Source organism: Ricinus communis, chromosome 10, assembly GCF_019578655.1.
Source record: "Ricinus communis isolate WT05 ecotype wild-type chromosome 10, ASM1957865v1, whole genome shotgun sequence".
Classification (NCBI taxonomy): domain Eukaryota; kingdom Viridiplantae; phylum Streptophyta; class Magnoliopsida; order Malpighiales; family Euphorbiaceae; genus Ricinus; species Ricinus communis.
This window is the reverse complement of record NC_063265.1, coordinates 2,171,746-2,195,842: the sequence shown is the minus strand read 5'-3', so window position 1 is coordinate 2,195,842 and position 24,097 is coordinate 2,171,746. Positions and strand designations below refer to the sequence as shown.

The 24,097-nt window shown below is 30.7% G+C and overlaps 2 protein-coding genes across 2 annotated transcripts; both read right to left on the bottom strand.

Moving 5' to 3' along the window:
• Positions 1–9,613: 9,613 nt before the first annotated feature.
• Positions 9,614–12,209, bottom strand: LOC8280769 (ammonium transporter 3 member 1). The gene is made up of 3 exons (XM_002522843.2): positions 11,491–12,209; positions 10,689–10,974; positions 9,614–10,253 (listed from the first exon to the last, which is right to left on the bottom strand). The coding sequence occupies exons 1-3, from the start codon at positions 12,151–12,153 to the stop codon at positions 9,733–9,735; spliced, it is 1,470 nt and encodes a 489-aa protein (XP_002522889.2). The 5' UTR covers positions 12,154–12,209; the 3' UTR covers positions 9,614–9,732.
• Positions 12,210–17,780: 5,571 nt separating this feature from the next.
• On the bottom strand, positions 17,781–23,429 carry LOC8280770 (protein RBL). Its single transcript, XM_025158039.2, has 6 exons — positions 22,950–23,429; positions 22,746–22,871; positions 22,523–22,621; positions 20,887–21,974; positions 20,549–20,807; positions 17,781–18,162 (listed from the first exon to the last, which is right to left on the bottom strand). Exons 2-6 carry the CDS (start codon positions 22,762–22,764, stop codon positions 17,972–17,974), a joined length of 1,656 nt encoding a protein of 551 aa, XP_025013807.1. The 5' UTR covers positions 22,765–22,871; positions 22,950–23,429; the 3' UTR covers positions 17,781–17,971.
• Between the last annotated feature and the right edge of the window lie 668 nt (positions 23,430–24,097).

Here is a 24,097-nt window from a genome sequence, read left to right as displayed (position 1 = left end):
GTTTTAACAGTTTTATCTTAGATGCTAGAACCAAGAGTATGATAGCTATGAATGAGATTATAAGAACAAAATTAATGAAGAGGATACATAAAAAGGGATGCTATAAAAAAGTGGCCTTTGCTTACTGCCCTAAGATCCTGAAAAAACTAGAGAAGTCAAAAGAATTTTATTGGATGTTTAAAATAGAGTGTTCTAGGGGTGACAGGTTTCAAGTGGTTGGGCCAGGGGGATAGTTTGTAGTTGACAAACAAGAAATGACATAAATCATGATGCTTAGAAGAGATTTAAAGACTTACAAAGACATTGCCCACACCATGGCATTCCTGATTGGCTTCTTATGCAAACTTTCTATCAAGGATTGTCTAAATCCTTGCAAATTACCATTGATGCTACTACACAAGGCTCCTTTATAAGCAAGACACTAGATGATGCATATACACGCTTAGAAAAGATGGAATCTAATAATTATCAATGTCATGGGGAGTGAAATCAACCTAGAAAAGTAATAGGAGTGTATGAGATTGACAGCCTAAGCATGGTAAATGCCAAGTTGGATTCCCTTACTAAGAAATTAGAAAGGTTGAATTTCATAGTTTATCCATCATAAGTGATATCTTGTGAAGTGTGTAGAGGAGGAAACTCTACTCTAGAGTATCAACAAGGTGATTCTTATTCCCAAGGCTGCTCAATTGAATAATTTAATGCCCTAAATAATTTCAATGACAGACCTCAAGGGAATCCATACTCCAATGTATACAAGCCTGGTGGAGGAACCACTCGAACTTCTCGTGGTCCAACCAAGGAGGGAAATCTAATCCCAATGCTAACCAAGGATATAAAGCACCATTTTCACCAGGTTCTTAGTTAAAGAATTCATATCCTCAACCTAAACCTAAGATAAATCTCGAGATGATGACAAAGAACTTCATCTAATCCTAAAACAAGGCAATGCAAGCAGTTTAAGCAAGTCTAAAGCAGCAAGAAGAAAGGTTGGAATAATTGGCCATGCACAATAAGATGTTAGAACACCAAATGGCATCATAAGCTAGTTCCTCAAGTTTTCATCAAATTGGTTGTCTACCTAGCCAACCTGAAAATCCTAAAGAGCACACAAAGGTTATAACTTTAAAGATTAGAAAATAATTGCCTGAAGTTAAGCACAAGATTAAGCAACCAAGGGAAGAGCCAAAACAAATGTAGACTGAAGGTGATATGCCAAAGAGTGATTAGCGTGAACCGAGGAAGCCAAGATTCCTCAACTGCCATTCTCTCAAAGGATCAACAATTAAACACTTGACAAGCAATTTCAGGAGGTTTTGAAAGTGTTTAAGTAAACATCACCATTCCCCTTTTGGAGGCAGTCATTCAAATGCCAAATGCCTAAGGACATCATATCTAATAAAAGGAAATAGGATGATCATGAAACCATACCAATGAATAAGCAATGTAGCATTGTTATAAAAAATAAGCTTCCTCCAAAGCTTAAGGATCGAAGGAGTATCACCATACCTTGTGTTGTTAGTAAATTGTCTATTTATAGAGCATTTTGTGATGTAGGAGCTAGTGTAACTTTAATGACTTTTTCTTTATGCAGAAAATTGAATATTGGAGAACCCAGACCTACCAATATTTCTTTACAATTAGCCAATAGATCTATGGTCTATCCCGAAGGAATTTTTGAGGATGTTCTTATAATAGTTGGGGAGTTTTATGTGCCATGTGACTTTGTGATTGAAGAAGATCTTCAAATTCCTATAATTCTAGGATGACATTTCCTCGCTAAAGTGGGAGCCATAATTGATGTCAAGCGAGGTAAGATAAAGCTTGAAATTGGGGAAGAAATAGTAGAGTTTGATGTTTTTAATATGGCACAAGATCCTTCAATGGTGCAATCATGTTTTACATGCAATTTAATAATGCATTAAAAATGTATTCCAAAAGTAACATCCTCAAGATCCATTAGAAGCTTGCCTAATTCATGAAGTAGAATCCGACAATAAAGCACATAAGGTAGTTGCCTACAATAACACCTTAAATGCATAACATTTCCACATCGACAATCTCTAAAGTATAAGCCCTTACCTCGTGATTTATTTTCCATGAGAGAGGAAGATCTTATAATCCAAGTAATAGCTAGTGAAACAAATTCGGGTTCTAGTTTTTAATTATTATATTTTTAAAAAATGAATTATTTTAGCTTTAAGTTTTCTTTTCATGTAGTTATTTATTCAATCACAATAATTCGATCTTGTTAGATTGTGGAAATAAAATTAGGGTTGGTACTTGGTGTCAATCTCCTCGTAGGAACGATACTCATATTCACTCTTTACTATTTGTTGCAATTCGTGCATTTGCGGAATTTGCCTAACAACTAGCAGCCATATTATCAAAAAATGGCCGGAATCCTCTTTGGTACTAGCAGATGTAAAAGAAATAATAGGACATTGTACTGAAAAGAAATAAATTGAAGGTTTGGTACCAAATGAAAACAAGTGGCAAAAGATTGGCACCGGCAGGGCAATTTACCCCAACTTCAAGCATACCAACAAATTTAAGTTGACATGCCATTTATGCCAAACAATTTACTCTAGACATTGGATGTTCAAACTTTGCTTTTTCACATCTTTTATCAACACCATTTTAATATTGTTTTGAACAACAAGAAGTTCTTCTTTTCACTTGTCCATCTAATGTTCGATTCTTATATTATTTTCTAACAATGAATCCAACTTTATGAGCATAATTTTTTAAAAGATAATAAGCGTTGCCTTCACTATCATATTTCATACAAATACTTGGTATTTCATTATCCATGAACCTAATGTATGAATAAATATCAGTATGTATTCTAAACTTAAGAATAAAAATCACATGTTCATGAAGAAACTTGATTCAATATTCACTCTTATTGAATTACTGAAGTACAAAGACTTATATAGACTCTCCTTTATAAGACTCTCATTACCAATATAAACTAGAAAAAAATATATATTCCTAAAATATAGGAACATATATAGTAAAAGATAAATACAAGAGATATATATTGTTTAGGAGATAAATAACATAACAAATCTTCTACACTTTCCCTTAAGTTGGTGCATAGGGATTATGCATGCCTAACTTGTCTAAAACTCGATAAATTTTTTTTACTTAATACTACTTTGGTAAGGATATCGACACACTGATCTTCAGATCGGATATGAGGAACTTTAATTATTTTGGCTTCTAATTACTCCTTAATAAAGTGTCTGTCTATCTCCACATGTTTTATCCGATCATATGCTGAATTAGATTATGAGCTGTATCATATGCAGCTTTGTTATCATAATATAGTTTCACAGGACTAATATATGGAACTCGAAGTTCATGTAGTAAATTCTTAATCCAAAGAAACTCATAAACACCTTTAGCCATCCTTCTATACTCGGCTTCTACGCTTGACCGAGCTACAACACTTTGCTTCTTACTTCTCCATGTAACAAGATTTTCTTCAACAAATGTTAAGTAACCTGTTGTTGATCACCTATCATCAATAGAATCAGCCTAATCTACATCAATATAGTCTTCAGCAAATAAAGTTGTTCCTTTAGTGACCATAATGTCTTTTCCTAGAGAGGACTTCAAATACCGTAAGATATGAAGAACAACTTTCATATGATCTTCATTTGGAGAGTGCATGTATTGACTTACTATACTTAAAAAGTATGCCAAAGCCAGTCTAATATGTGCATGATACATTAACAGACCTACAAGCCTATGATATCTTTCTTTATTAGTAGGAACTTGATTGGAAAATATGCCGAGCTTAGTATGTTCACTAGTAGGAGTATCAACTGGTTTACATGATAGCGTACCGACCTTCTTAAGCAAGTCCAAAGTGTACTTCCATTGAGATAAGAAAATACCTTGCTTAGATCATAGTATCTCAATCCCTAAGAAATACTTGAGATCGCCTAGGTCTTTCATTTCAAACTCTTTAGAAAGATAGTTTTGTAAGGCTATCTTTTCATCATCATCATCTTATCAACATATATGATAAGAACAGTTGTTTTCCCTTTCTTATATTTTATAAAGAGAGTATGATCGAAACTACTATGTTTATAGCCAAAGGCCTTCATTGAATTTGTTAACCTTTTGAATCAAGCTCTTGGAGATTATTTCAATCCATGCAGAGACTTCTTTAGCTTACAAACTTGCTTACTTCCTTCAACCCGAAGTTTAAATCTTAGATATAGTTCCGTGTACATTTTCTCTTCGAAATTACCAGGAAAAAGGCATTCTTTACATCAAATTGATGTAGAGCCAATTCAAATTTACAGCCAATGATAAAAGAATTTTAACAGTGTTTATCTTAGCCACAAAAGCAAAAGTCTCTGCATAATCTATCCCATACATTTGACTATATCCTTTTGCAATCAGTTAAGCCTTGTATCTTTCCACATTTCCATCTGCCTTGTATTTAATAGTATAGATCCATGCACATCCAACATATTTCTTTTCCATTTGGTAAATCTACAACCTCTCAGGTTTAATTCTTTTGAAGAGATTTCATTTCTTTGTTCATTGCTTCTCTCCATCTCAGAACTTTATGGCTTCCTGCACATTGTTAGGTACATATAAAGAAGATAATTGATTTGCAAATGATTCACATATCTTTGAAAACCTATGGTAAGACACATAATTATTTATTAGATATTTAGGTCTAGATATCATTGGTTCATAACTTAATTTAGGCTTGCCTCGACTAATTCGGTTAGGAAGTATTCTAATAGAAAGTTCGTGAGTTACCTAAGGTTCAGCTCGGGATGCATCATCAAATGAAGGTGATCATGGTGCTTCAAGCTCAGTTCTATTACCTTGATCCCAAATATCAAGCTCGAAATGCTCGATTGATCCAAGATCGGGAGAATAATCCTCAGGTTATTCTTATTCAGGTTGTTAATATAAGTTGGGAGATTTTGTTGGAAGGAGATCTAGGTCGGAAGTTTTAGTTGGAAGATCGGGTTGTGCTTATGGAAGGTCGGGATTAGAAAAATATTTAAGGTTTGGTTGTGTTTGAAGGTCAGTAAAATGTTTAAGGTCGGGCTGCAAGTCAATGTTTCTCTCCTTCTGGCTTGCAATAGGAAAATACATATGATGTTCATGAAATTAGACATCCATACTGACATACATTTATTGAGTTAGAGGGTCATAATACCTATATCCTTTCTGATGAAGATCATATCCAACAAAAGATACAGCGAGTATCACGAGGTTGGAGTTTGTGGCGTGTATGGTGAGGTGGGTGAACAAAGATAGTGCAACCAAGGACTTTAGAGGGTAAGTTTAGTAATGATGGTGTAATAAAACTTTTATTTAATGTATCACGTGGGGTATGAAAGTCTAGAGTACGAAACGAAATTTAGTTTATGAGATAAAAGGCTGAGGACAAAGTCTCTCCCCAATATTGGAAAGGCATATTGGCTTCAAATAGTATAGCTCCTACCATCTCCAAGAGATGTTGATATTTTCTTTCTGCAACCCCATTTTGTTGGGGAGAATAAGGGCATGTGGTTTGATGGATTACTCCATGTTGTTGGAGGAACTATATGAGTTCATAATTAATGAATTCGCCTCTATTATCTATTCGAAGTACTTATACTGAAGTTTTGTATTGAGTTTGCCATCAAATAATTTTTTTTGAATAATAAGCAAACATCATGCTTACTTTTTATCAAGCATGTCCATATCATACGACTATATCAATAAAGGAAATAAACCATTGATTTCCATTTAAGGTCGGCATCTTTGCAGGCCCCCAAATATTAGAGTGTACAATCATAAATGGTGCTAAACTTTTATTTAAAATTATCGAAAAAGAGACTCGATAACTTCTTTTCAGTTCACAAGTTTCACATTTGAAGTTCAAAGTAGATGTTTTTGAAAATAACTCAGGAAACAAATACTTTGAACATCCAAATGATGCATGTCCAAAGCACTTATATCGTAACCAGATTGTATTTCCTATACTTGAGGATACCAAACTACTATTCCCCGAACTCGACTCAGTCAATGCACTTAAGCTAGATGGTGCAAAATCAAGATAATAGAGCTTCCCTTTTCTAGTACCACAACCAATCGTCCTCTTTATCTTAATGTCCTTAAAAATACAATAATCAAGATAGAGAATTATTATACAATTCAAAGAGGTGGTTAGTTGAGATACAAACATTAAATTGAAATTTAGAAACGGAACAATTAGAACAGATTCTAAGTTTAGGTTATCATAAGAAAATGACCCTTAACTAGTAACACTAGCTTCTGTACCATTGGTTGTAGACATAACAGATTGTTCAGATAGTTTTATCTCAGTAGGTATGTTAAAAGACATATTGTCCATTGATCCAGAATCAAGAATCCATATATACAAACTAAAAGTAGTAGAATTAGAAAAAGATATACCTGGTGATTCTGAAGATATGTGTAAAGCAGTAGCATCTGGCGAGGAAGATTGCTCGGCTACAGCTGTTGATACTAATGCAGTTTTAGTCTTCCATTTGGAGGCTTTAGAAGGATTCCACCATTTTGGATATCCGATTAGGACATAACATTTGCTTTGAGTACGTTCTTTTGCATCACAATGTGTACATTATTTTGTTGAATTGGTTTGTTTATTACTAATATCAAAGCTTCGAGTTGTATTTTGCCGAGCGGACGGGTTATTTCTTCTGGCGAGCAATGCAGTTGGCTTTGAGGAAGCCTATTCACCAGTCAAGGATTTTTCTGATTTGGTTCTCAGCGAATATATGCATATGTTCGTTCAAGTTCCAAACTCGGATCCATTTGAAGGATCTCTCATCTCACTTGTTTAAACTCAGCATCAAGTCCGTTTAAGAAGATGTGAATTTTTAACTTTTTCACAACTGCTTTATATATAGTGATGTCATTAGGATATTTTATTCTTACTTTATGCCGATGATCAAGTTCTTAGAATATCTCAATCAACTCATCATAGTATGTTGGAAGAGATCTGTCAGATTGCTGACTTAGGAATGCTCGTTGATTAAGAGCAAAAATTTAAGTTTCATCCGATCCATTATAGAATACTTTTGCAAGAGCATTCTAGATTTTACGGGTTGTACGGATATGAAGATATCTTTTTATGATTTATAGAGTCATTGATGTGAGTAACTAGCTTTTAACTTTTTGGTTTTCAACTACCACTTGAAATAAGAAAGATCAATTGATTCTGGTTGAGGAGAATCTCCTATGATATCATCTAATTTCGCACACCCGGCGATATGCATCTTCGTTATTTGAGATCAAGTGTCAAAATTGGTTTCAGTAAGGGTCATTCCAGCTTTAAAGCTAGAATTTTCAGAGGAAACATGAGTAATTTGTAATGATGGTATAGTGGTTGATTTAGTGGAAGTTTCGGATAAAGAAGAAGACATTTATTTTTAATGGAGGATTTATGCAACCTGCTCTGATACCATAATGAAACTTGATTCAATATTCAATCTTATTGAATTACTCAAATATAAAAATTTATATCGACTCTCTTTTTACAAGACTTTTATTACAATACAAATTAGAAAAAAATAAATATTCCTAAAAGATAAAAATATATATAATAAGAGATAAATACAAAAGATATATAATGTTTAGGAAATAAATAATAAATTAAAATTTTACAGTTCATATAATATAATAAAAATTTAAAATTAATGAAAAACTTAAATTTCAATAAAGTAAAGAATACTAAATAACCATATATTTTTCGTTGGAATAACTAGGACATATTATGTTATTATTCCAATTCTTAAATATTAACACAATAAATTTATTATTTTTAATTGATAAGTGGAATTTTATTTTTCTTATTAGCATTCAATATCCAACTAGCATTAAAATTTTAAATAAAGTGTATTCCTAAATCCAACTAGCATCTAAATTTTAAATAAAATGTATCCCTAAATCAAGACATATAAACTCCTAAAAATAATAAAGAAAAGAATTATTTACTATAATTTATTGATTGATGAAAATAATAATGGACAATAACTTTTTTTCTTGAAGAATGACAATAACTTCTTTTTTTTTTCTAAGGACGACAACTCTTGTTATATGCAAATAGTAGCAAAAAAGAAAAGGATTTCTTTTGAATAAGAAATGAAAACAAAATAATATAGGTAGGCCTTTTTATTGTTTAGGGTGTGTATATACTCCATCACATACTATAATTCCCTAATTTATTTTACAATATTTGTGGAAATTCTGCTGCCATGTCATGAGCAGCAGGAAATTCCTATTGTCTAGACAGTAGGAAAATTTATTTATTTTGATATGTAAAAGGATATTTTTGAAATTCTATGCTCATTTGTAGTACGCTATTAGAATTTTGTAAATATTTTTTAAAATGAAGGAAAATGAGAAAGAAAGAGATAAGTTAACATCTTTTTAGCCGAGAATACAAGAGGCTCTAAGAGACATTATCTTAGACTTTCACAAAACGAGTAAAATAATATATATATATATATATTATATATATATTTTGAGACTTAAAATTTATTTGATATATATATTTATTTTTGACATATAAATTTTTTATTTTAGTATGTGTATTATTTTTGACACATAAAATTTAAGTTTATGTATTATTTTATAAATTTTTTATTAATTTATTGATTAATAAATTACATATTTAATTAAACAGTGACTATAATCCTAAAAAATAGCATATTAATTATATTTTAATATTATATTAACTAATAAATAATTTTTTAATAAGATAATAATACTAATTCTATTCTAAAAAATAGTATATTAATCATATTTTAGTATTATATTAACTAATAAATTAATTTTTTTAGTTAAATAATAATTCTAATTTTAAAAATAACAGCTTAAGTTATATTTTTAATATTAAATATAATAATAATTAAATTTCCAATTAAGTAATAATTAATTTTCTAAATGATACCATTTTGCTAAGTCAGTGTCTTATGTGGCAATTATGTCATACGCACATAAACAGTAGTAGATACACCCGACGATCTGTTAAAAAAATTAAATAAAACAAAAAAATAGTTGTATGAGAACTATTTAAAACCAAATTAATGATTAGGACAAAATTATGGATTCTACCATAAAAAATTATTCAATATTTAATTAAAATTGCAAGGCATACGTACAAGTTGAGTTAATTATCTAGATAGTGACCAAATTTTTATTTTATTTTATTTGAAGTACCAAATATTAACTTGTATTAGTATCTAAAAACTTTGATTACAATATCATCGAAGGTTAAATTCAGATAATTTATTATGTGGCAATTTGAAAGCTAAGTGATAGTTACTTAATATTTAAGTCATTTTAGTTTATGGATCCCACTAATTTTAGTTATTTCTTACTTAAAATTTACTTCTAACCATAACTTTAAAAGTTGTGCTTATCCCTCATATATAAAATTTAATTTTTAGCATTAGGGTTAAAAATAAAATTTTAAGTAGTGGAACTCATAATTTAAAATGGCTGAATTTAAATAACTGCTATATGACTTTTGGATTCCTACATAAATAATAAATTGTGTAAATTTAGTACTCATATTATAATTAAAATTTAAATACTAAAATGATAATTTAATAATGAAAATAAAATAAAATAAAAGTTGGTTCACCATCCAGCCAATATACAACGCTTGCAGAAACATAAAAAGCTAAGAAATAATTAGCAAGACAATGTGCTCTTTAACTAGACCACTTGAGTAGCACCTGTGGGTGTCTTGTGATGCAAGGTATCATCTGAGTACATTCCATGCTTGGTCGAGTCATATTTTTCACCATCACCCCACAATGCATACGCCTCTTCACCATGTACAGCATCATCCCCAATCAGCAGCTGCTCCTCCGACATGCGCAATGGGATCACCAAGTTTATCGCCACACAAATGACTGAGGTAATGGTAATGTTCCATCCGATGATGAATGCGCCGCCAACTAATTGTTTCAGGATTTGAACTCCTCCAGACCCTCCGTAGACGCCCCCTCTAGAGTTCGTGACGGGCAAAAAGAGAAGGCATAGCTGAGGTTCGGCAAAAAGGCCAGTTAAGACGCCCCCCAGAAGGCCCGCAACCGCATGGGTGTGGAACACTCCAAGAGTGTCATCGATCTTTTGAAGGAGTGTCCATCTCTTGTGCACAATCATCATGGTGAACCATGGAACACTCCCAGATAGGATTCCCATTATTATAGCTGCCCATCCTTGAACCAGACCTAATTAAATTCATCAGGTGAATATATGCATTAACTATTCCAATCAATCAGTTTTTTCTAGAGAAATTATTCATTTATATACATTAACTCTTAAATATAAAATTGTTGTATAACAATGATAACCTCAACATAGGTTTTTATTATTTAGTTAATTTTTGTAGCGTGATTAACATCTAAATTCACTTTCAATTCTAAACAGACTTTTTTACTAGTTAGTTCAAATAAAACTCTATGTATTTTATTTAAATTGAGCTGTGACATGTATGAATTGCAGGGTTCATACTCTTTAGATTAAGAGTAATGAATTAAAAATATTATTTACTAAAAAAATGAATTGTTTTTGGTCAGTAGCAAGAATATTTGGGGGGGGGGGGGGGGGGGGGGGGGGGGGGGGGTGGGTTGGTTGTGTGTGGGGTGTGGAATGAATAATAATACCTGCACCAGGAGTGATGCAAACAAGGCCAGTAATCATGCCTTGAACAGCACCAATAACAGAAGGTTTGTTAAAGAAAATGACATCAAGCCAAGTCCAAACCAAAAGGCTTGTAGCTGCACAAATGTTAGTGTTAAGGACGGCCATTGAAGAGTCAACATTAGCACTATATGGATCTCCACCATTGAATCCTGCCCATCCCATCCACAGCAACCCTGCCCCTGCTAGCATTAGTATTACATTATTTGGTGGAAATCTCTCCCTGTCCTTTGTTGATCTTGGACCTACCTGCATTTTAATTTTGTAGTCTTTTTCTTTAATCTCCTCAACTCAAGGAAGACCATTTTAAAAGAAATTAAATAACTTCTGAAAAATATTCATCTTGGTTTTTTGGTTGCTAGGTCAAACAGCTTAAAATTTATAATAAATTGGTTGCAGTTTCCATCTTATATTATATACTTAAATGCAATCGTAACAGAACAATCACAACATATAAAGAATTCAATTAATGCATTAATTTAGTTTTAGTGTCTTGATGTTAACCCTTAGTTTTATTTTATGTTTAATTATTGCAAGGATTTGGATGTTAAATTCATTATTCATATATGCAAACATGGAAAAGGATAAAATTAAAAAATAAACTCATTTAGGAATTTTGCTTTTACTTGGTTGTTTCATGTGGGAATGTACAAAAGGTCATAGTATGTTTTGTATACAAACCAAAAAGCTTTTGGTTTTGTGCAAAGATTTTCAAGAAAAAGAAACATAGAAGTTAAAGCTAGCATATATAGTATTACTACTTACCCAAAAAGCAGTAGTCAAGCCTGCAATACCAGAAGAAAGATGAATAACATAACCACCAGAATAGTCGATAACACCCCAGTGAAACAAGAACCCTCCACCCCACAAGCTAAAAGCTCCAACAGTATAAGAAAACGTGAGCCAGAGTGGCACAAAAGCCATCCATGCCTTTATATTCATCCTCCCAAGAACCGATCCCCCAAGCAAAATCAGTGTAATAGCAGCAAAAACACATTGAAACCATACCATGGAAGCCATTGGATAGAAAGGGGTAGCCATAGCCGTCTCCACTTCTCCATTGTTGTAATAGTGTGTAGTTGCAGGTAGTGCAGCCTGTTCTATCAAAAACTTCTGCCCTAAGGCAGGTCCAGCTTTTCCCCAGAAGGGTAAAAGCTTGTCTCCAAAGGACATCTTATAGGCCCAAGTGACCCAACAGATGACTACTGCTGCAAAGGCATATAAGGCCATGAAAGCTGAATTGACTGCCCATTTCTTCTTGACTATGCTGCCATAGAGGATGACTAGTCCTGGTACGCTTTGTAGGCCAACAAGAGTGGCGGATATCATTTGCCATGAGTTGTCTCCTTTGTTTAACCATACGGGAACTGCTGCTGAGCCTCCTTGGTATCCTATTGGCACTGGGTTTGGTGGAGCTGGAGAAGCCATGGCTTTGCTTTCTAGTTTTCTTTGAAAAGGGTTAGCTACCCACTACTGCACACAAATATTACCTATATATAGATGGGTGATGAGTTACATATAAATATATATATATATATATATAGCCTAAGCATATAATGCTAACATATAAAGTAAAATGATGGTGAAGCGTAAAATAAAAAGAAAAAAAGGCAATTATAGAATAGCATTCATGAATTTTACTGTATTGATTTTTAAGGGGATTGTGCTCTTTTCTGATTTCTATTCCAATATTGGCAAAAAAAAATTTGCAAGCTATTTGTTTTGTCCTCTTGTCACCAGCTGTTGTATGCACTTAATTTATGTTATGGAATTAAAATAAATTAATAATATATTATTTGGCTAAATTTTTTAGCAAATACTTATATGTATGTCATTATCAAGTTGTAATCATACAATATATATATATATATATATATATATATATATATATATATATATATATATATATATATATATAGATATATATATATGTATATGGATTTTAATGCATTTGATGCAATTGATTTAAATGCTATATATCTTTCTATTGTCTTGGCCTGATGTCTTATTGCCAGAAAGGAAAGCAAAAAAGGAAGATAAAAACTTAATCTGGGTTTGTCCATCTAAATTGTAGGCAGCATACAGGACGAAAATTGTAGCAGACGATCTAATTAATTAAGAAGATGAGAGCTTTTCAGTATGACAAGAACCCATTTTTGTGGTGAAGCCATAATGACTAATTTCATCACCTTAACACTGAAGTCAGTCTAAGTAGTGAATAGGGTTTGCTCCAACAAAAGTTGGGGTTCCATATTTGAGATCAATAGCTAGAGAGACTAAATATCTTTGAATACATTAAACTAACATAGAAATACACTATTAAGATCGCTCAAAAAAGAGTAGTTTGGCAATCCCTTAAGAAATAATCACCTCAATTTGTATATACAATATTTATTAAGTTAATTCTTATAGTTGAACAATATCAAGCGAAATTATTCTAAAAATTGGATTATCCAAAGCCTAGCATATAATTAGGTTTGGTTTGATTCAGTTTAAAACTTTCTTCTAACCCTAGTTTTGTTAGATTAATAAACAAATATTCTAAAATGGGTCCAAAACTAGATAGATATGTGTAACATGTTGGAAATTAGTTCCAAAATGTTATTCCAATAGTTGGATAATTTCTATTTTTATGGTAATTTAAAAAAAATTATTTCTTTTTAACAAAATGAATTATAGGTGGCTAAAGAAGTAAATTTTATCTTAATTATTTTGTGTCTCCTCTTATGAACTTCCCAAATGTAACCATCAAAATGGTTTTCATTATTCTTTCAGAGAAGGATATTTGTTGGATTGTTCATTTTCTTTTCAGTTTATAATACTCATTAAACTAGACAATGAGTTTCACATATAAATTCGCTTCTGGGTCTTCTAATTATTAGTTATTAGTTAGAAATTATTCTTTTCCTGTTAAGAGAAAACACAGTTAGAAATGACAGAGAGGAAGAGTGAGACAAGCTGCCATGAAACCTCATTATAGAACATAAAGATAATGACAAGAAAATTTATTATCTTCAACAAAATCTGCTGATCCTTCAGTTCTCATTTAGCCTTTATTAGGGTAAATACTAAAAATATTTCATCTAAAATCAAAATTTGGACTTTTTACCGTGAAATCTTAAAAGATTTTCCAAGAGTCTATTTGTGTCATTTACTTGCCAATGCTAAATTCATAGTGGATGGTATTTTTCTTTTTCTTTTTTTTTTTTAAAGAAAAAACAAAAGAAAGGATGATCTTTCTTTTTCTCTTCTTTGTTTTTAATTTGTTAAACAATTTTATAATGCATAAAAGGTCCCTAAGCTTGTAGACATGTGAATAAAAAATATCCTCAAAAGTGCATTAGTTTTCAGTTGATCAAGTGTTAATTTCGAGCTTGTTAATTACGAGATTTGATGTAGTTAATAGTTGTTTTTCATTTAATATTAATATTAAAGTATTTCATACCAACTTAGAAAACAATAGTTGATAGTTAATTTAGCCACAATCAACTCTTGATTATATCAACTTTATTTTAAAAAAATTTCTTATTAGCTGATAGCTAATGTAATTTATTTAAACATTGTTGATTTTTATTAAGATTTATTAATAATAATTTATTTTAAGTTAATTTTATATAATTAAATTTTTATATTATATATTAAATAATAATTATTTTAATAGTTAAATAATTATAATATTTACAATTATGATATTTGAAATTAAAAAAAGTTATTGTACAATCTAAATTTAAATTTTTTACTTTAATCTAATTTTTATAAATATTTTTAATAATAAATAAAATTAAATTAAAAAAATTAATTATAATATTTTTATTATTATAATTTAATTTTATTAATTTGAATCATAGACTATAATATAATATAATAAAATAAAATATTTTTAACAATAAATTGTATTCTTCACGATCATTTAACAAATTAACAACAACCGCTAATAAGATTTTATAGAACGGTTTAATTTATCTCGCTATCGGCATTGATCACCGAATCAATTATTCCCTATGTTATCAATTAGATGAATTTTAGAATGTTGTAGTTTATAGTATTTTTTCAATATAATTAAATATAAATTATAAAATTTTAAATTAATTTATATAAAAAATTTAAAAAGATTTTACATAAATCAATTCATGATAAAAAAATAAAAATAAAGGCCGAAGAGTCGCCTCTTAACCCATGTCTCTCGTGAGATTAGGATTTCATCGGTCTTATTAGCTTCCCAATGCATATCACATAAAAAAAAATTATTTAAATGTTATGGTTTTATTCTTTGAGTAGGCTAGAGAACTTTCTATAGAAAGTCATTTATTTTGAAATTTATTATATTTAATTTTAAATTTTTTTAATTTTACAATTAAAATTATCAAAAGACACATTTTATAAGAAATTTAACTTTAAATATAATATTTTTCTCCAATTACCTTCTACTCCAAATAAGAAATCGCTTTTTATTCATACATTTTAATCTTGCCCCATCGTCCTCTCTATTCTCATAGAAAATATCTCGATATGTACTCTTATATCTTCATCGGATTGATCAGGCGCGGTCATAATTTAAAGAGCTTGTTTCTTTTCTTCTAAGGGTTTCGTCCATTATAAGGTCCACAAGTAATACCAAAGGGTAAGAAAAAGTTGAAGGGTTTAATTTTGTTGGGGTGAGGATGAGGAAATTGATTTTGAGGGATATACTATTAATGTGAAGAATATTCATATGGAAAATGTTAAATATTCTGTTTTTATCTGTCCCAATTTTTGCTACGTGACATGTTAAATTTTTACTAAAAATAGGTTAAGAGATAATTTTGTAACATATTATATATTAACATTAACCAAGAATTGAAACAGATGAATGTAGTTTTGTAGCATTATTCTATTCATATATATATATATATATATTGTTTGATTTTTTTTATATTTCAAGGACATTATTTTTGTATCAAGAAAAATAATAAACTTTTTTTTATCTCCTTAGCACTTTAAATACATACCATATTTTCTTATTTGTTACATTGTAAATATTAAAAAGAAAAAAATAAATATTTCTAATAATTTAATATTTAATTAGATATTCTATAATCATAACAAATATTAAAATGTATATTTTTTATTTCAATCAAAATTAAAGACATATTTTAATAATGAAATTTTAATTTTTAGAATTTAATAATATATTATTAGATATTATTTATAAATTATAATTTAATGATGGTATATGTAGTTAAAAAAATATAAAATAATACGGTACTATTTCAATAAAAGAAATTTTGTAATTTTACCCTTAATAAAATAAATGTCAGAATGCTAGATGACTAACCAGGTAGACATTAATTAATTAAAACGGACACGGAGAAAGAAAAATGAAGAGGAATCTTGTGAATCTTTTCCTTAGAAAAGGAGAATCTAACCTCAAATAGGTAAAAAGTGTTGAATATTCTCTTCCTATCTTGAATCTCCATTCCTAAAATATCACCAACTGACACGTATTTGTTGCTTCTATTTATATCTATATATATTGTTTAAATAATAATAAATAATTTTTCTAGTTGTGAATTACCTTACAAAAGACCTTTTCTTCCATAAAATTATTGAGGGAGATTCATCTGAAAGACTCACTATACAAATAAAGTCGTCTTGATGGCTATTTATTTTTAGAAATATATATAAACTCAGCTCGAAATAATATTTAAAATAGCTGATCCATCACTCAATTAGGCAATAATAAAATTTAGAATCTTCGTCTTTCCTAAATTTAATCACAATGTCATAAGTAGAAGACTACTGAAAATAGTATTTACCCTTAAACACCTTACCACATAGCCTAGCAATCACTAACTTGTATTATACCTTTCCGTCATTATTATGGTGAAGCATTCAAATGGAAACATAGGGTTGTAATTTCTACAGGTGATACCATCAATTTGTTTTACTATAATAAATACCCTTATTAGATGTTTTAAATGTTAATTATTCATATTAATTCTCATTTTCTTATATAATTTATGCCAAATAGAAAGACCTAGTATTCAAATAAAGCTATAATTTTAAGATAAGAAATTTGGAATTTGATTTTAGATGGTAATATTTATGTTAATAAATAAAGAGCACTTAAGACTTTTTGTTCTTCAACTAACAATTAAAAAAAGTGCACTTTAATTTGAGAAGGATTAAAAAGAAAAATAACAAAGACTATCTTTTTAAGATTAGGAAGTACAGACAAATATATATTTTAATATTTTAAATAAAAAATAATAATATATTAATTTACAAACGGGTCTTCTTAATACAAGTTGCCTCACAAGCCTAATGAATTGAGTTGTGTCAAATTTAAGATTGACTCGTCTTTTAAACGAATTTTGTTAAATAAACTGGAATTTTAACGAATTTCACGAACATTTACACTATTAAAAAACATATAGGAAATAAGAATGGAAATATCAAATTCAGAAAGAAAATATTTTGTAAAATTTTGAACTATCACTGTAATGCAAGCCAATGCTTATCACAGCAGCATTAAATCAAACAGTTCAAGGGCGTTAAGGGGTTTTGTCATTGCCGGGCTGATACCTGTTAAAGGCGATGCTGAGAGTAAAAATGTCCATCAACACAAATCACGAGCTGATACTTTCCTCCCTTCTCCATATCTTTCTCTCTCATCAAATAATAAACTGTAACCGCTGATTATTTATTTCTGATGAAGAAAAATATCATTTTAAATTGGAACAATATGTTCCTGAAAAGCATAATATCAGCACCAACAATGGCATACCTTTCTATAACTTTTCTTCAGCAAGCCTGATGACGAAGGGGGCAGCTGCTATCATCAAATTGTTTATTCCAAGTTTGCTTTTTGCAAGTTGGTGAAATAAGATAGCTCTCCTCGAGCACTTGGTTATTTACGTAATAATGTATGTAGTTAATACAGAAAGCAGAAATAATTACAATAAGAAAAATAAGAATTCAAAATTTTGAGGGAAGAGCACCTCGCAGCAATGCCAAACCGCCCGTAATGAATTTAGAAGAAAACATGAAACAATCAAACACCTTGCACAAGAAACTAGTGATGGAATTTAGTTTGATTAATGGAGAAAAAATGAGACATCATTGGTGTGTAAGTTTCTATGGTACAACACACACCGTTGCTTGTGAAAGTTATATTAAATTAAATGCCTGAGCTACAGTAACAAATAATGCCCCGTTTGTCCAATTAGATAAATTAAGATTTTTTCATTAGTACAACAATCAAATGCTACTCGTCAGAAACGTCATCTCCATATGCACCATTACTAAATTCCAAGTCAACAGATTTATTTTTTACTTTTGACAGTCTACCAGAAGATTTCAATGGTTTCAAGGGTTTCCTAACCTTCTCTGCCTGCAACTCTAACCCCTTCTCCGAAGGTTTCCTTTTCCTCTTCATGCGCATGCCTCCTGTGTCCTCTGTTAACATTCATAACCACATCAGACAGGGTTAGTGGCCTCTTTTAAACAAATAAATTGATGGAATGCTCCGAACGTAATTATGAAAGTCATATACTTTAATTTAGAACGGTAACATTATGGCTAATGGTATATATTTATACAGCCCGTGCTAAGCTAATGCCAAAAATGATTTTTCTTCGCTTGTGCTAAATGATTCCGTTTGCCTTACCCCTTCTCCCTTCTTAAATCTAGAAAACTACTTTTAGCATCACCCATCAGTCTGCTATCAACTTGCGGAATTTTCCTAAAACATAAATACACTTCTCTTCCAATTATTGACAAGCTGGAAATCGGGTAAAGTTAAAATCAAGTTAGAGTTTCAACATCAGCCATCCCCAGGAATCACCCAAGTCATGACATTTATAAACAACAAGTCATTTACCTGTGCGTTGCACGGTATTATTATTATTTTAATTATAAAATCAAGTTGATAGATAAAATTTAATAAAATTTTCAACATTTAATATTGATTTATAAAACTTTAAAAAATAACAGTAAACTAACTATTCTTAAATGTCCTTAATTTTTTTAAAATTTTGAAATTGAATTAATGCAATAATATAAAAATTATTTATTAATTAATTTTAATATTATTGCAATTAACAAATCAATCTAATCGATATTACTATTTTTTAAGATTAAAAATTATTATATAATTGAAAAAATATCTTATTATTAAATGTAATATTAAAAATATAATCTAAAATATTATTTTCTAGAATTAGAATTATTATTTAATTACAAAACTAATTTATTAGTGAGTATAATATTAAAATATAATTAATATGCTACTTTTGATAATAGAATTAGTATTGTTATTTGATTAGAAAACTATTTATTAGTTAATGTGATATTAGAATATATTTAACATACTAGTTTTTAGGATTAGACTCAGTGCTTAATTAGAAATGTAAATTATGAACAAATAAATGCTAATTCTTCGGATAGAATTAGTATCATTATCTGATTAGGAAAATATTTATTAGTTAATGTAATATTAGAATATAATTAATATGCTAGTTTTTAGAATTAGAGTCCGTGTTTAATTATGAATAAATAATTTAATAGAAAAAACTTATAAAATTACACATAAACTTGAATCCCATATGTCAAAAGTAAGTATACATGTCAAGACAAAAATCTTATGTGTTAAAAATTAAGCATACATGTCAAAAAAATTTTAGGTCTCAGAAATTAATATATATATATATATATATATAGATGCTTCCTGTCCTTGCACTAATAAAGTGGCAACCCACTAACATTTCAATACAATGCTAAAAACAGCAGAGTTGGAACAGCAATTAGACACAGGAAAATGTGACACCATCAGAATTACGTCTAAAACGCATGGTTATAACCTACAATACTAAGAGGACAGAATAAACATAAAAAGATAAAGTATTTGTAAGAGTAACTAAAAAAGCTAAAACCAAAGAAGATAAGAACATATTTATCCATCCTTATATATATATAGGAATGCTAGCAATACTCTCTTAGACAATTGCTCTCCTATTGGTTCATTTTATCCTACATTTTCAACTAAGTAACTTGCTACCTATTTAACAAGTTAAACTAATTTTATATTCTTTCTTATTAAATAAAAGTAAAATAAATTTATATAAATAATTATAAAAATATAAAATAGTTAAAAATAAAAACTATTGTTATTCACATGATAAGATATTTTTAAAATTGGTCGTTAGTAAATAAATTTATTTTACTTTTATTTATTAAAAAATATAATACAAAATTAGTTTAACTTGTTAAATAAGTAGCAAGTTACTAGGTTGAAAAAGTAAGATAAAATGAACCAATAGGAAAGTGTTACTAGCATTCCTGATATATATATGCCCAAAGAATAACTAGATTAGCTTCTGGTCAGTGATTTGTTTATCTTGTAATAAGATTTCACCCTCTTACATTTGCATCTAGAAAGTATAAATGCCATCTCTTTCCTAACATTCAACATGGCAATCAAACTTCAGAGTTTTCCCTTACACTTTTGATCTCAAAAATTATATGAAGAGAAAGCATAGTTAAGGGAGCACTTAAGGACAAAAGTTTCTTTCTTTCTTTTCACCTTCTCCAAAATCCAAAGGAAGATTTAACCATTTTAATATTTTGATTAAAGAGAAGACAATCCTAATACTTTCACAATTTTAACATTTGCTACAACTTTTGGATGCTTGACAAGGATTAGTTGTTTAATTGGGAAGTTCCAGGAATTCAAGAATTCATATTCTGGTGTTGCATAAGAGTATCACCAAGCAAGATGCAAGCTAATTAAGGTAAATAAGAAACCAATGCACTTCAAAATCTTAAAAATCATCATTGATATTACCTTCAAGTGGACTTGATGCATGGTTCATTGCCATTCCATTTTGTCCAGCCCCTTCTGAAAGAGGTGATCCCGAATGATTACTGTCCATCAACTTTGAAGAACTTCCCACACACTTGTCCTGTTGTTCGGAGGCATCAGGACAAGGAACAGCTGGCAAGAAGCATAGCTCTTCCTGAGACATATCTGAATCACTAAAAGCATCTTTCTCCACTGTCACAATATCAACTTCTTCATCTTCATTAACATCTGATTCTTTCACCTGCAAGAAATTTTTTTTTTTTTTTTCAGAATTCTAAGACTTAACCAAATACCTGTTTAAGCAATGTATTTTCTTTTACCTTTTCAGTTTCAGGAACCAGATCAAATTCATCTTCTCGCTCAACATACTCTTCATTTTCCTCTAGCTCTTTGAAGTCTGGTGCAAATGCACTCCAGTTCTCAGTATAATCCTTAGCCCATATATAAACCAAACCGGTCAAGGAGACAGACACTACAATAGGATGAACAGGATGCCATGCTAAATCAATCAATGCTTCCTTTGGTCCTTCAAGGATTTTTACAAGATATCCAGCCCTATCCCATATGTAGATTTTGTGCTCTCCTTTGCTTGCGGAACCACCAATTACCCATTCACCATCACCACTGAAACAAGGTGCTTTCCAGTGCATCTTTGTGATAGAATCTTGAAACTCTCGAAACAGTGCTAAGCACTTTGATCCAACAGTCTTCATCTTCTCAACAACATCTACCTCATCAACAGTCCTGCTCATGTCTGCTAGAGCAGTACAACCATCTTTCTGAGGCAGAAGATTTTCATAGATTCTGATAGTCCGATCATTTGAATTTGTAAGCAGATACTGTCCATTTCTGCTAAATACGATATTCTTGATCACAGCACCACCAGGAATGGAAATCATAGCATAAATTTGAATGCTTTTGTGATCTATTATAAGTACTTCCCCTTTGGAGTTTCCCACATAAACCAGATCTCCATGCTTGTTAAAGCAAGCAGCAGTTGGAGTAAAAGGAGGATTTGCATCTGAAGATTTGTTGCGTGATGGAGGGGCATGTCCATTGCCCATATCAGGTACCATAACTGGAAGCACAGTGGTGCTTCCTGTGTTTAAGTCAACAATCATTGGAGCAGATGAAAGTGAGCATGCCAAGCAGAGAGATGGAGCAGAGGAACCAGGATGCAGGCGAGCTAGAAGTGGCGTCTGTTGTAGAATGGTGCGTGCAATCCTTTCTCCACTTACAACATCCCAAAGAGTCAATGATTTGTCCGCAGCAGAAACAAGAATGCGATGACCATACTTTGACCAGCATACGCTTGTTATTGCAGCAATGCAATCCTTATCCCGAAGCTCCTTAGCAATTCCCCTGGTCTCAAAATCCCAGATGACGCAACTTCCATCAGAGCATCCAGCTGGGAAAGACAAAATCAGTAATCAATAGCTAATATCTGGGAAGCTAGAACATCTTCCATCAGCATTGAAAAGTATCTTTATTGAGTAAAAACTGGAAAACAAGAAATTAACTACAGCTTTAAAGCACATGAAACAAGGCATGGCTTCTCTTTCAAATCATATCAAAAATATAAAATCATGATGAGAAGTGTATGAGGTAAGGATGTTAAATAAATACTCCAAGGAAAAGGAAGTGTCATGGTGCCACCATATTAGCTAGCTATCCAGCTAACAAATACAGAATTTTTAATCAACCGTGTCACTCATACACAATTACTCCGAACAGAATATCTGATAATAAATTAAAAAGATATACTTTTTGAGTATTTTGACACCAGCTTGTAAATTTTAATTAAAGAAAAAACAAAACTATTGGCCTAATCCAATTACAACTAGAAGGCAACAGCTTCCATACATGAAACAAACCAAGAGAGTGATGAAAATATAAATAGAAAACAATGCAGGAGATATCATAGTAATGAATGCTATACAAACTGATATGGCGTACCAGCTAGAAGGGTTCCACGGCGATTAAAGGCGATACATTTCATAACCCCATGCTCCAAATACTCCTCTATTACCTCTGGAAAATCTCCTTGCAACGGATCTTACATCCAAATACACAAACACATTATCACATTACAGAAACATATACACACACTTTATTTATGAACTCAATTTTTGAACATACAAAAGAAAGAGAGAGAAAGACAGAGACCGCGAGAGCTTACCAATTATCGAGGCGTTCATTGTGTGTGTGACCTTCGCTTCCAGATAACAGAAAGACAAAAGTGGGTTTGATTTCAGACGCAATTGCTGCGATTTCTTGCAAAACTAAGTAGCTACATTACCATAAACTAATAAAACAAAGTCATCAAATTGGGTCAAAGCAGTAACCCTTTACCGAAAATTGTGAGAAAACGGAACCCAAATACCTTAAAAAGGCATCAATTGCTTCGAATTTTGACGAAGAGAGAGACGATAGGGTTTAAGGTGAAATTTCCCCCCTTTTTTTCGTTTTCTTTAGGGCTTAAGGAAAAGATTGGATATTTTTTTATGAACTGATTACAGAGGCCAGCCAACTGGGTTTTCAAATTATATCTTTATATTTCTTGCGCAGAATGCGTCGTATAAACCTTTTTCTTTGGTGGGGGTTGCATCAGTTCTTTATACGGCGTAGTTTTTGTGCAGTGTACGTGTGTTTGGTTTGGGCTGAACCTTTGAGCTTGTGCATTAATTCTTTTCTTCGTTTTAATAATTGACTTCTACGATGAAATTTCTTTTTTTTTTTTTCTTTCACAAATATATTATTTTGACTGTCAAAAGAATTTTCTTCCAAAAATACCAGAAGAAGTCTTATTTCCAAAATACATGGAAATCACAATAATTTTATTTCCAACTCTCTTAAAATGACATTTGCTAAAAAATTCTCGGAGTCTCAACTCTCTCCAGATGATGTCCGCTAAAAAAATCCTCACCATCTCTCACTTTTTACATTTTCCAATCACTACAATCTCAGCCTTTTTGTTCTATTAGGCTATTCATATTAATTTTATGTGATAATTTCGATACTAAAATCAATCATTTAAATGAAAATAATCATATCTATGAATTTTATTTTTATTAGTTCAAAAATAGATCGAGTAGGATAAATATTTATATTGAGGGTAGGATGATTTGGCTAGAGGCTTATCAATGATGGCTTATATCATTTCTTAAAATTTGTAAATGCTAGGTATTTTGCCTCGAAAGATTGACATTCTTAGTTTTAGGATTAAATGATCAATCTCATTCTCTCAATGTCCTTAGAAGGTCTCTCCACTCTTCTCAAGTCATAACTAAAACGGAACTAATCTTGACCTTTCACATATGATCACAATTAAAGTTAGAATATATCGCCATGGGGTTATTCAATCTCCATTTGCAATTACTCTTGAGCTTGAAAAGTCAACCATCTAATTCATCATCGACCAAAATCAATTATCCAAAACAACACACCAAATAAAAAACCAATTCTTAAACCAAAGAAAAAAACTCACAAGTACAAATTAAATTTTCTCCTAGTAATTTAAAACAAAATTTC

Bases quoted from the DNA above. Each gene is read 5' to 3' on its own strand.
- LOC8280769 (XM_002522843.2), bottom strand. From the start codon at position 12,153: ATGGCTTCTCCAGCTCCACCAAACCCAGTGCCAATAGGATACCAAGGA. The intron at 10,975-11,490 runs GTAAGTAGTAAT...ATTAAAATGCAG, and splicing joins GCTTGACTACTGCTTTTTGG to GTAGGTCCAAGATCAACAAA. The intron at 10,254-10,688 runs GTATTATTATTC...GAATTTAATTAG, and splicing joins TTGCATCACTCCTGGTGCAG to GTCTGGTTCAAGGATGGGCA.
- LOC8280770 (XM_025158039.2), bottom strand. The intron at 20,808-20,886 runs GTAAAAGAAAAT...AATTTCTTGCAG, and splicing joins TGGTTCCTGAAACTGAAAAG to GTGAAAGAATCAGATGTTAA. The intron at 18,163-20,548 runs GTAATATCAATG...GAATGTTAACAG, and splicing joins TGCATCAAGTCCACTTGAAG to AGGACACAGGAGGCATGCGC.